The 13,167-nt window shown below is 40.5% G+C and overlaps 2 protein-coding genes across 5 annotated transcripts in view; one reads left to right on the top strand and one right to left on the bottom strand.

Moving 5' to 3' along the window:
• FAM53B (family with sequence similarity 53 member B) overlaps nucleotides 1-13,167 on the top strand; it is a 533,156-nt gene that overhangs the window by 224,135 nt on the left and 295,854 nt on the right. The window lies entirely within an intron of this gene.
• Nucleotides 1-13,167, bottom strand: part of ZRANB1 (zinc finger RANBP2-type containing 1) — a 64,313-nt gene that overhangs the window by 10,636 nt on the left and 40,510 nt on the right. For all 4 annotated transcript variants that reach the window (XM_049854775.1, XM_049854778.1, XM_049854776.1 and 1 more), the window contains exons 3-6: nucleotides 12,567-12,754; nucleotides 9,318-9,471; nucleotides 7,846-7,917; nucleotides 7,130-7,328 (exon numbers count right to left, since the gene is read on the bottom strand). In XM_049854775.1, the coding sequence (XP_049710732.1) occupies nucleotides 7,130-7,328; nucleotides 7,846-7,917; nucleotides 9,318-9,471; nucleotides 12,567-12,754 (613 nt within the window). The remainder of the gene's footprint in view (nucleotides 1-7,129; nucleotides 7,329-7,845; nucleotides 7,918-9,317; nucleotides 9,472-12,566; nucleotides 12,755-13,167) is intronic.

Raw genomic sequence — 13,167 nt, 5'->3', positions numbered from 1 at the left:
GTCATGGATTGAATTGTGTCTCCCCAAAAAATATCTGTCAACTTGACTAGGTCATGATTCCCAGTATTGTATGATTGTCTACCATTTTGTCATCTGATGTGATTTCCCTACATGTTGTAAATCCTGTAACTATGATGTAATGAGATGGATTAGTGGCACTTACATTGATGAGATCTACAAGATCAGATAGTGTCTTAAGCCAATCTCCTTTGAGATATAAAAAAGAGAAGAGAGCAGAGAAACATGGTGACCTCATACGAGTGCTGGGAGCAGAGCGCGTCCTTTGGACCTGAGGTTCCTGTGCTGAAATGCTCCTAGACCAGGGGAAGACTGATGACAAGGACCTTCCTACAGAGACAACAGAGACAGAAAGCCTTCCCCTGGAGCCAGCTCCCTGAATATGGATTTCTAGCCTAGTGGAATAAACTTTTCTTTGTTAAAGCCAAAAAAAAAGGGCAAGAATTAACTGAAATTCAGACATTTTAACCATATCTGTTAATAGCTTATTATAGTTAAATCTAGCAGGGTGAGCAGAAATATTACGCACGTGTATCTGTCGACTTCCAAACAGCATTTGTGGCAGCTTACAGGGGAAATTATATAATACTAAGCTACAGATAGGTTTACCAAGGCAGAGCCAAGATGGTGGAATAGACACTTCCGGTGAGCCCTCTTTACAACAAAGACTTGAAAAAACAAGTGAAACGAGTATATTTATGACAAGCTAAGAGCCCCAAACTTCGAAGGCAACCCTGGAAAACGAACTGAGGTGCAGGCGGAGGAAGGGAAGGTTCAGGAAAGTGGAGAGGACCTGAATCGCAGGGAGCCCTCAGGCACCATTCCTGGAGCGGTGGCGGCAGGCTGGTACTAGCGCTCGGCCGCAGTTCCCTCAGGGAGAACCAGGCAGCCACACAGCCTACTCACACCTCTGGAACTAGTGAAGAACAGCGCTCTCGGCAAAAGCTAAGTACTTGCATATATTTTACTCGCCCCCCTACCAAGCCGGCTATAGCGGCCGGCTTCCCTGGACCTGAGATAGGCCCTGTTGAGCACCTACAGCCATCCTCCCAGCCTTGGAGAAGGAAAAAATTTGCAATTTGGGGGAAAATGTAATTTGCCAGCTCCGCTAACTGGGGGAGCTCAGGACAGAAGCTGCTCCTGTCCAGGCATAAACAGTCCATGGGCTTTGAGTACCTTTCCCCTCTGCTTGGACCTGTGTGGACCTATTCTGGGAGAACAGGCCCTTGTTGGCAGACTCCAACCATTTCAGCTGTGTAGCAAAGACGTGGGTGTTTGATGTTTGACATTGTTTTGCCTATTAAACAGGGTCCTCACCTACCCATATCAGGGGCCTAAGGACTGGTAGCTCCACTCAGGTCACCCAGCCACCCACGACGGGTCCAAGGATAAGTGGTGCCTCCCAGTCTTTACAACCAAAAACACTGGGTGCCCATGGTCCGTCTGCAGAACCCACCCACCTGTACACTCTAGGGGACAAGGACACGCTTTCCTTAGAGACACATGGGGGACGATTCTCAGCCCACTGCCTTGTTCAGTGTGACCCCCTGCTGCAACCAGATACCGGTACCTACACCAACCATCCCTGCCCCTCTAAGACTGTAGGACACAGCCTGTACCACACACTTGATGATTAGCTACCTGGACACCTGAACTGAATTCATACAAGAGAAGTGAACAGACTCCTAGGCTGATACACCTGATAACAGCTCTAGCCAGCTGGGGACAGGACGTCAGAGCTCCAAAGGTGAAAATCATCAAGCTAGCTCACTCAAGGAACCCATTTTGGCGTATCAAAATAAAACAAAGCAAGAAGCTGTGACACAGTAAGCACACATAAACTAATACAATAACTTATAGATGGCTTGGAGACAACAGTCAATATCAAGTCACATAAAGAAACGGACCATGATCGTCTCAACAAGCTCTCAAAACAAAGAATCCAGGGATCTTCTAGATTCCTGGAATTACCAGACAGAATACTAAAGACTAATATACTCAACCCTTCAAGACATCAGGAAGGAAATGAGGCAATACGAAGAACAAGCCAAGGAACATACAGATAAAGCAACTGAAGAATTTAAAAAGATTATTCAGGAACACAGTGAAAAATTTAATAAGCTGGAAAAAAATCCACAGACGGACAGCAATCAGAAATTCAGAAGATTAACAATAAAATTACAGAATTAGACAACTCAACAGAAGGTCAGAGAAGCAGATCTGAGCAAGTGGAAGGCAGAATTTCTGAACTTGAAGATAAAGCACTTGGCACTAAAACATTTGAAGAAAAATCAGATAAAAGAATTTTAAAAAATGAAGAAACCTTAAGAATCGTGTGGGACTCTATCAAGAGAAATAACCTACGAGTGACTGGAGTTCCAGAACAGAGAGGGATAACAGAAAATACAGAGAAAATTGTTGAAGATTTGTTGACAGAATAACTTCCCTGATATCGTGAAAGATGAGAAGATATCTATCCAAGATGCTCACTGAACTCCACATAAGGTAGATGTTAAAAGAAAGTCACCAAGACATATGATAATCAAACTTGCCAAAACCAAAGATAAAGAGAGAATTTTAAGGGCAGCTAGGGACAAACAAAGTCACCTAAAAAGGAGAGCCAAGGAGAATAAGTTTGGACTACTCGGCAGAAACTATGCAGGAAAGGAGGCAATAGGATGACTTATATAAAAAATTGAAGGAAAAAAATTGTCAGCCAAGAATCATATCCAGCAGAACATCTCTCGAATATGAAGGCAAAATTAGGACATTTCCAGATAAACAGAAGTTGAGGGAATTCCTAAAAACCAAACCAAAACTACAAGAAATACTAAGGGAGTTCTTTGGTTAGAAAATCAACAATATCAGGTATCAACTCAAGACCAGAACACTGGGCAGAGCAACCAGAAGTCAACCCAGTCAGGGAAATCACAAAAATAAATCAAGATTAAAAAAAAAAACACTCAAAACAGGGTAACAGCAATTTTATTAAGTAAAAGAAGACAACATTAAAACAATAAAGAGGGGCTAAGAAATGTAGTCACAGATCTTCCATGTGGAAAGGAAAATAAGGCAATACAAAGAAATAAGAGTTAGGTTTAAATCTGGAAAAATAGAAGTAAATAATAAGGTAACCACAAAGGAGACAAACTATCCTACACAACAAAACAAAATACAAGAAAAAAATAAAGAGACTCAACAGAAACAAAATCAACAACAGCAAATATGAGGAAAGGACAACATACAAAGATAATCTACTCAGCACATAAAATTAAGTGGGAAAAAGAAACTGTCAACAACACATAAAAAAAGACATCAAAATGATAGTAAATTCATACCTATCCATAATTACGCTGAATGTAAATGAACTAAATGCACCAATAGAGAGTGGCAGAATGGATTAAAAAACACAATCCATCTATATGCTGCCTACAAGAGACACACCTTAGATTTAGGGACACAAACAAACTAAAACTCAAAGGACAGGAAAAAATATACCAAGCAAACATCAATCAAAAAAGAGCAGGAGTGGCAATATTAATTTCTGACAGCTTTACCAAAATTATAATTTTAAAATAACTGTCCTTAAGTTAGTTTGTTTTTTCTCCTCCTTGCATTAATTACCCCTAGTGGGCTCTCGGAGAAACTAGATTGGCATGGCAATTGAAGGCAAGTACAACATTCAGTCCTGAGGACTTCAGTCAGCTCAAATTACGGGTATCCAATACAAAAGCACAGCTACTAACACAAAAATAGCCTATCTTGAAGTGCTGGGAGGGAGGGAGGGATTTAAATACAAGAAAATTACTTTCTTGGTTCTTCGCAGATATTCTACGTGACTTAAGAACTGGCTTGTATTCTGTGCAAAGAGCATCTTAGCAAAGCGCTGAGCATGGTATGTTGGCTCCTTCCCTCCTGGCCTACCACAGGACTCAAGAGTGCTCACCCCTTCTCCTTCTACCTCTCAGAGTCACACTAAGCCCAGTAAACAAACTTGTCACAATTCAACATAGACAAAAATTTAAGTGCTACCCGTCAGGGCTGACATATTTGATCCAGCTCACTGAAGCCCTGACTGTACAGCAACAATGCTTTCTCTATCCTACCCCACTGCCAAGATACTATATGGACGTCTGTGTTATCACTGCAGTCACTGTAGCTTTCTCTGCTCAAACTGTAAACCACCAGGCAAAGAGTCCAGAATAGCAGGGATCAGGAGGTGGTGCCAAGGTATGCTCTGTTGGGAAGCTTGTCAACATGCTGGTTCTAGCTCTTACTTCTGAAGCACCATTTAGACTCAGGGCCTCTGCTTATCAAGAGATCTGCTGAAAGTGGTAAATTAACAGTTACCAATGGATGTAAACATATGGCCTAGTTCCTTCGCCTGCTAATGGCCACACCCCTGTTCAGCCCATCTACAGTTCTCTTTTTCTCCCTACCTCCGTGCTAGACTTCTAGGATTTCAAATGACCCAAAACCATCACAGAATTCCAATCCTAATACAGAATTCAGTGACAACTCCAATCCAGATCACCCACTACCAGCTTTGAAGAACAGGTATTTTAAGTACCGAAACTATTATTACTAGACACAAATGTCTTTAAAAAAAAAAATTAGAAAAAATAGGCAACCATCTGGTGGAATTTATCACGCACTTCCAACCTTTCAACACTGCCAGGATATTACCCAAAGGAAAGACAGTTGGGCTGCCTTTTTAAAGAGAACTCACAAAACTATAGATTTACCACAGTCCAGATCTGGCCTTCAGCCTTCCAGTCTGAGAAGCTAGATTTACCAACGCTCAGAGAACAGATCAATCTTTCTGGGGCAGACACACATTAACCACACTTATAGGCAAACCCGTAAACCACAAAGTCAAAAAACTACCACCACAGAACTAAAGCACTTATTCTCAGTGTAGTCAAGTCCACCTAGAACACCAAAGCATCATCAGGATGTTGCTTGGTGAGCACACAAACAGATCAAGAGGGGTCAGATGGATTGAACGTTTAATGGCATCAGGCTTACCTAGCCTGAGGAACCCACCTCATAACAGTAATGGTCTTGCCCATACTACCAAATCAATCCACAGCAGCCACCTCTGCTAAAAGGCACAAAGCCTATTGGCTAAAAAAGCCCACTGCCTGGACAAAGACAGAATGACTAATTCATCCATTTGGAGTGACGCTCTTTAACGTTACGACACATCCAATCAGCCTACATCCAGGCCTTCCAGATGACTATGTATGTTTACTCTACTGCACTATGCTTTGAACTTCAATTTAGCTTTCAAGGAAGTAATTCTACTGTTCTCACTGACAAATTCTAAGACAGCACTTCCAATCAATAAGTACATACTGAGTACTTACTATGTGCCAGGCTGCTATCGGGACTGGATCTTCCACAAAGAAAAAAACAAAATCCCTCTTCCCATGGAGTTTATAGCCCAACAGACTTCATGGAATCTCTAAGTACTGACAACAAAATCTACAGAAGTAGGTGATCAAGAATGACATAAAAATGCTAGGGTAATAAGCTTACCTGGAGAAGGGCCATTAGCATTATTGCGTAAACTTTGTTAGTTATATGAGAAAATAATAACATTTTTATTCTAACGTAGGAAAAATAGAACTTTAAAATGAGTTCTGCTACTTACTAACTTTAACAATGGGCAATTTAGCCTCTTTGAGCCTCAATTTTCTCATTTATAAAATAACTAAATGACATAACGTATGTGCAGAACTAAGGAAATGCCATAACTCAAATGAACATAAAGACCACTAATGAATGTTACGGACTGAACTATGTCCCCCATCCTGAAATATGTGTTGTAAATCCTAACCTCTAGGTTTCTGGTGGAAACCCTGGTGGTGTAGTGGTTAAGTGCTATGGCTGCTAACCGAAGGGTTGGCAGTTCGAACCCACCAGGTGCTCCTTGGAAACTCTATGGGGCAGTTCTACCCTGTCCTATAGGGTCGCTATGAGTCAGAATCGACTCTTTTGGAGGCTTCTGTTATACTCCCATTTGGCAGTGGGTTGTCTTTGTTACGTTAATGAGGCAGGATTAGTGTAAGGTGTATCTTGAGTCAATCTCTTTTGAGATACAAAAGAGATTAAACACAAGCTAGCAAACAGAGATGGAGGAGAGAAATGCCAAGTCACATGACGATTGCCAGGGAGCAGAAGCTCAGAGACAAGGACCTTCCTCCAGAGCCGACAGAGAGAGAAAGCCTTCCCCTACGGCCAGCACCCTGCGTTTGGACTTCCAGCCTCCTAAACTGTGAGAAAATAATTTTCAGTTTGTTAAAGACACCCATTTGTGATATTTTTGTTATAACAGCACTAGATAAGACAATTCATAAACACAGTCACCGTTTTCAGTGACTGATCTCAATGGGTGTATTTACAGCTCCACGTTTGTCATATACTTGATTAGATTTTGGAATAAACAAATAAATAAGCAGGACATTTCTGAGACAACTGGAAAAATGTGATTATGGACCATATATCGGATAACAGAATCAATGCTGAATTTAAGTGTAGTATTGGGGATGTGCTTGGGTAGGAGACTATCCTTGTTCTTCAAAGATGCACAATGAAATACTGAAGGGTAAAGCACCATGGCGTCTAAAGCTGACACAGAGAGTGTGGGCACATAGAGTAAAATGTTAAAAATTGGGCAAGCAAATGAAAAAGTCAGTTGCGCTGGCTTTTTTTTTTTTTTTTTAACTTTTCTGTGAATTTGAAAACTTGCAAAATACAAAAATATGTTAGTCTTAAAAGACTAACTGCCTCAGAAAGAAAAAAACTCATCATACAATTTCAACAATCACTTAAAGTTGAGCAAAAAAATGAAACCGTAACTATTTAAAAATACAAAAACCTTGTCAATATTTAAGGCTACTACAACTTTAAATGGTTCCATTTTAAAATTCAGTGAAAAGGTATAAAAACTGTGAGACATTCATAGTGCCTACGTACAAAATCAAAGTTGTCTTTCCCATCTAGCTTCCCTAGGAAATGTAACTGAAACAAAAAGTATCCCATCATTATAAGGAAGTGATCCAGCAAGTGTGCTCCTGGACTTAAGTAGGGAAGAACGCCAGCTCACCAATGTGAACAGTCATGCAGGCTGTCGTGAAGGGCTTTCCGAAGCACTGAATCCTTGTCATAAATGCCCCAGGTAGCTTGGAGTACTGAGTCAAGTAAGCAGTCTCCTGCAGTCCGGTTCCAAAGAGCGTACAGCCTACTGTCCAAACGTGTAGCCAATTCCAAGGACCAGTTTATAATTGGAGACTCTTCTTCTAACTCTAAATGAGGAATTTAAATTACATGCTCATTTTCATGCTTACGCAATTAAGGAATACTCGGTGGGGGAACACCCTACTCATTATATGTAAGTTACTAATAAACACACAAATAAATTTGATTGACAGAAATATAAACCTTTTGAGTGTGTAGCTGAAATATCTGGTGGCGCTAGAATAATTTACTCAACTTTCAAATCCTTTATAATTTATTTTCTGAAGATGTTTAAAATAGAAATACACTCATCCTGGAATAGGAAGTAGATAGCGCCATGGTTTGAAAACTTTGATACCTACCTTTGTGTACTCTATTGCAGTTGAGAGTTCTTTATGAACATTTTTTAAATCCACTTGACAACTATACAGTACAATATGACACTGTTATTAAGGACTTTATTTTTATTTAAATTAATAATAAAGGAAGATGACCATATGCCACACTATTTCAAAACTTAGAAAACAAAGCAGTAAGTGAATTGATTAGATAAAAGGTAAATGACACTATCAATTCCCTGCTTACCTTTTTGCACATCTCTATCAAGCACCTCATCAAATAATTTTTCTTGGACTGTTGGGGGCAAGTCTTCAATATCTACAAAGAAAAAGCAGACTTAAAAGATCTTCTTGTGCTTCATAACTGAACAAACTTGACATGAATATCTAATAGTAACTTCCCCTAAAGTCATTCCCTTTCAACAGAAGGCTGACAAGTAGCTTGCCTTAAAAAATGTGCACATAAAACTTGTATACGTGTGTGTGTGATGTGAAAGACTCTTCTGTATTTCATTATCAAAACCATTATGTATCTAGTAACATTTAGACCAGTAATTGTGCATAAATTCTTATTTGCTCTCTTCTTGCACTCTCACTGTCCACATCTGTGACATGCATGAACACTTCAGAGGCCTCTTGTAAAAGTGAATCCTCATTCATCCTGACACAGAGATCTGTTTTTGTCATCTTCCCCAAATTCTCTATACTCCATTCAGTTTACTTAATAGAGTAGCCTGCGGAGTAAAGAGCATTACCTCTAAAAAGAAAACTAAAAAAAAAAAAAGCAAATTTGAAATAAAAAATCTAATCACCACTTGGGGTAAGCATAACTAGAAAGAGAGAGAGAATTTCAAATGAAATTTGCTCCAATTTTAATTGGCTTAGCTATTATACCATTTGTAAATGCCCCAAAACAGTCAGAACCCAGATGGAAACTTTATTTTGAAAACTTTCAATGTTTGCTGCATTTATTCAATGTCAAGTGGTAAAAAGCACCCTGGAAGACATTTTCTACGGAGTATTGCTTCACAAACACAGTAAAAATGAATGCAATGAGTGAAGACAGAAGTGATACTTTCAAGAGAAGGCCAGTGTCTGTCACTCAAATAATCTGACTCTGCCTATGCTTAAATTCTATCTCCTAACACCAGGTAACCAGTCGAAACCAAACCCACCACTCCTGAGTTGGTTTTGACTCATGGTGACCCTACAGGACAGGGTAGAACTGCCCCATAGGGTTTCCAAGGAGGGGCTGGTAGATTTAACTGCTGACCTTTTGGTTAGCAACCAAGTTCTTAACCACTGTACCACCAGGGCTCCGGGTAACCAACAGCTACTTAATTTCAAAACAACGCACAGGCATAAAAAGGAAAAGGAGACTAATATTATTCTAAAATAAAACCTAAGAAAAAAATCAATGGGTAAAACTCAGATTTGTTTTTAAATACCTGAACTCAAAAAGAAATCAATTACTATCAGCTGCTGACTTTCTTCCAAATAAAGCACTACTTTATGAGTAGCCCTACAGTGGTCCATTCCAGTATAAATAGGATAGTTAAGTAATTTAAGAAGCAAATACTGTAGTTAAGATACCTGCTTTCTAACAAAAGTACATCTGTCACCCATATATTAAAATATAACTACAATATATAATATAATTATATATATTATAACTACAATGAGGCAGGAATTCCTTTTCACACATAACTTTGAAGTTACCTGCTGGCAACGTAAACGTTACAAGGTCAGTTAGAAAATAGCAAGCCAAATCGCCCTTTCTCTGATGGAGAGAGGCAGCTAGTTCTCGCCGGATTTGCTCTGTCAGTTCTGGACACACCATTGCTGGGATACACTTGGCTGCTTGTTGAGACACCTTAAATACAAAAAGGAAACTTTCCTCTGCATCTCATTCATCAGAAACAAAAGCAGACAACAGTATTTAAAAGGCAATTACCAACATTTTTCAGTAATTCAAGCGTTTTTTTTTTTAATATATAAATATATTTAAAATATACTTGGTATTAATGGAAAATTATAATCCCTTACCACTGGATGTAGTAGCAGCACAAACTTTTCAGGAAAACAGCCATAAAAATGTTTTACCCTCAGACTCAGTTAATTTTATCCCAGGGAAAGACTCAAAAGATGCATGTGAAGATTCACGTAAAAGGGTGTTTTTCATAAAGGTACATCACAGGAGGGGAGGAAAGACATAAGACAACCTAAATAAGACTAACCGTCATGCACCCAATATAAAAAGTCTTCTTAAAAACCAGGGAATTCCAGCTCACAGAGAAAGAGGAAATTGCAAACATTCTTCTCCCTGTTCTGTTGTTAGGTGCCACTGGGTTGGTTTTGACTCACAGTGATGCTATGTACAACAGAGTGAAACACTGCCTGGTCCTGTGCCATCCTCACAATCATTGTTGTGTTAGAGCCCATCATTATGCCACCCTGTCGATCCATCTCTTGGAGGGTCTACCTCTTTTTCGCTGGCCCTCCTTCTATCTTACTAAGAATGATGTCCTCTCTGGGGACAGGTCCCTCCTGATAACAAGTTCAATGTATACGAGACAAAGTTTTGATATCCTTGCTTCCAAGAAGCACTCTGGATGTACTTCTTCCAAGACAAGGCTTGTTCGTCCTTCTGGCAGTCCATGGTATATTCAATATTCTTCACCAACACAATAATTCAAACGCATCAATTCTTCTTCAGTCTTTCTTATGCACTGACCAGCTTTCGCAAGCACGTGAGGCGACTGAATATATCATGGTTTGGGTCAGGTGCACCACACTCCTCAAAATGACATCTACCCTTTTCAACACTTTAAAGGCCTTTTGCAGCAGATCTGCTCAATACGATACATCATCTGATTTCCTGACTGCCATTTCCACGGGTGTTGTGGATCCAAGTAAAATGAAATCCTTGACAACGTCAATCTTTTCTCCATTTATTATGATGTTGCTTAATTGGTCCAGTTGTTAAAATTTTTGTTTTATGTTGAGGTGTAATCCATACTGAAGGCTGTGGTCTTTGATCTTCATCAGTAAGTACTTCAAGTTCTCTTCACTTTCAGCAAGCAAGGTTGTGTCATCTGCATATTGCAGATTGTTAAATGAGTCTTCCATCAATCCTGATGCCACATTCTTCTTCATATAGTCCAGCTTCTCAGATTATTTGCTCAGCACACAGATTGAATAGGTATGGTGAAAGGATACAACCCTGACGTACACCGTTCCTGACTTTAAATAACGCAGTATCCCCTTGTTCTGTTCTGAGGACTGCATCTTGGTCTATGTACAGGTTTCAAATGAGCACAATTAAGTGTTCTGAAATTCCCATTCTTCGCTGTTATCCATAATTTGTTACGATCCACGCAGTTGAATGCCTTTGTATAGTCAATAAAACACAGGTAAGCATCTTTGTGGTACTCTCTGCTTTCAGCCAAGATCCATCTGACATCAGCAATGATATCCCCAGTTACATGTCCTCTTCTGAATCCAGCTTGAATTTCTGCTCTGTTAGCACAGTTGAAGTACCCTAACTTGGAATGTCCCTTTAAGGACTAAGGTGCGCCTGACCCAACCACCTCATATACGTGTGAAAGCTGGACAACGAATAAGATGATCAGAAAAGAATTGATGCCTTTGAATTAGGATGTTGGTGAAGAATATTGAATATACCATGTACTGTCAGAAGAATGAACAGATCTGTCTTGGAAGAAGTACAGCCAGAATGCTCGTTAGAGGCAAGGATGGCCAAGGCTTTGTCTCATATACTTTGGACATATTATCCGGAGGGACCAGTCCCTGGAAGAGGACGTCATGCTTGGAAAAGTAGAGGGTCAGTGAAAAAAGACAACCCTCAATGAGATGGACTGACACAGTGGCTGCAACAATGGGCTTATGCATAACAATAATCATGAGGATGGCCCAGGACCAGGCAGTGTTTCATTCTGTTGTATACGGGGTCACTATGAGTTGGAACCAACTCAACAGCACCTAACAACAACAACTTTGAGTAACAAAGGAGCCCCTGGAGGCCTGGTGGTTAAGGCTGCTAACCAAAAGGTCTATATTTCAAACCTACCAGCCACCCCGCGGGAGAAAGATGTGGTAGTCTACTTCCATAAAGGTTATAGCCTTAGAAACCCTAGGGGGCAGTTCTACTCTGTCCTATAGGGTTGCTTTGAGTTGGAATAGACTCAACGGCAACAGGTTTGGGTTTCTGTTTGCTTGTTAGTCTGTTTTAACTTGGAATACTGAGTCCTTGGGTGGTACACAAATGGTTAACACACTTGGCTGCTAACTGAAAGGGTGGAGGCTCGAGTCTACCCAGAGACGCCTCAGAAGAAAGGCCTGGTGATCTACTGAGCCCCCACATATGTGGTTTCCTCAATCCCCCTCCATCCTCCACCCAGTTTACCTGGCTAGCTCTTACTTCTCCTCAGATCCTGACTAAGCTGTCACCTGTTCTAAGAGAAGCCCTTTGGCACCTCCGTGCACTCTCCTCAGAAGTCACAGGCAGCTGGTACTTAGATCGCGCCGCACATGCTGTACAGAATTACCTGTTCACGTCTCTGTATTTTTCTGGACACTCCATGAGGAGAAGTTGAGGTATTCACAACTGTATCCCTTCTTAGCACAGTACCTGGCACGTAGTGGAGTACTCAGTACTTGTTAGTTGAATGAATAAATCAATTAATGATTTAATGATAGACACAGTCCTGATTTTTTTAATAATCAAACTAACGATTCAAATACTGTGGCAAAATGCAACGTTTTAATAGCACAGATCCTTTAAGAATTATATACCGCTGAAGTCTCTCAGGTTTAATGTGATTTAAAAGAAACTGGCGGGCACTAAATTAGATTTAAAAACTAGTAGGAGAAACATGAAAACTAAAAACTAAAGGACACATTATTCCCTTAATATAGGAGAAAGTTGAAGCAAAACGCCACGCTCACCTCTGTAAGCAGTATCGCCAGCATATCCTGCCTCTGGAAACGGATGGCCAGGTGCACGAGAGTGTAGCCGACATCAAAGGCAGAAGGACGGTTCAGCAACCGCACTTCATCCGCAGTGAGCTGACGGGCGATGTCTCCTCCGGATGACTTGTACGCTTCTATAGCAGCCAAATCTCCTTCAACAACCCCTAAAGCAAGCACCAAGATGGAAAAGAGTTTAATTCTAGTTTTTTCCCCAAAAGCACACGTGTAGCATTCATCCAAACTCTTTAAGCATTTCTCTGTGCTTCATAGGTCCTGGGATATCATTTAAACATCCTAAACAGCATAAGAAAAATTAGTTTATTTCCCTCCCTTTAATTTCTTTCTAGAACTAGCCCTACCTAGTTAGGCACTTACCTGGCCATCAGGGCTGGCTCCGTGCTCTGGTGGGTGTTAAGAGGAATTATCAGAATGTAACAGTGAAAGGCTGGGCTATATTAACTGATCAAAGATCAGCAACCCAGGGTGAGGAACCAGGCTTCACAAGCCACGCCTGCTCTGGGCTGCATTTGTCATGACTGCAGATACCGAGGACATGCAGATGTGCCTTCCCATTGGT

This window comes from Elephas maximus, chromosome 16 (assembly GCF_024166365.1).
Source record: "Elephas maximus indicus isolate mEleMax1 chromosome 16, mEleMax1 primary haplotype, whole genome shotgun sequence".
NCBI classification, from domain to species: Eukaryota; Metazoa; Chordata; class Mammalia; order Proboscidea; family Elephantidae; genus Elephas; species Elephas maximus.
The sequence above is the reverse complement of the archived record's forward strand: the minus strand, read 5'-3'. Positions and strand labels throughout refer to the sequence as shown.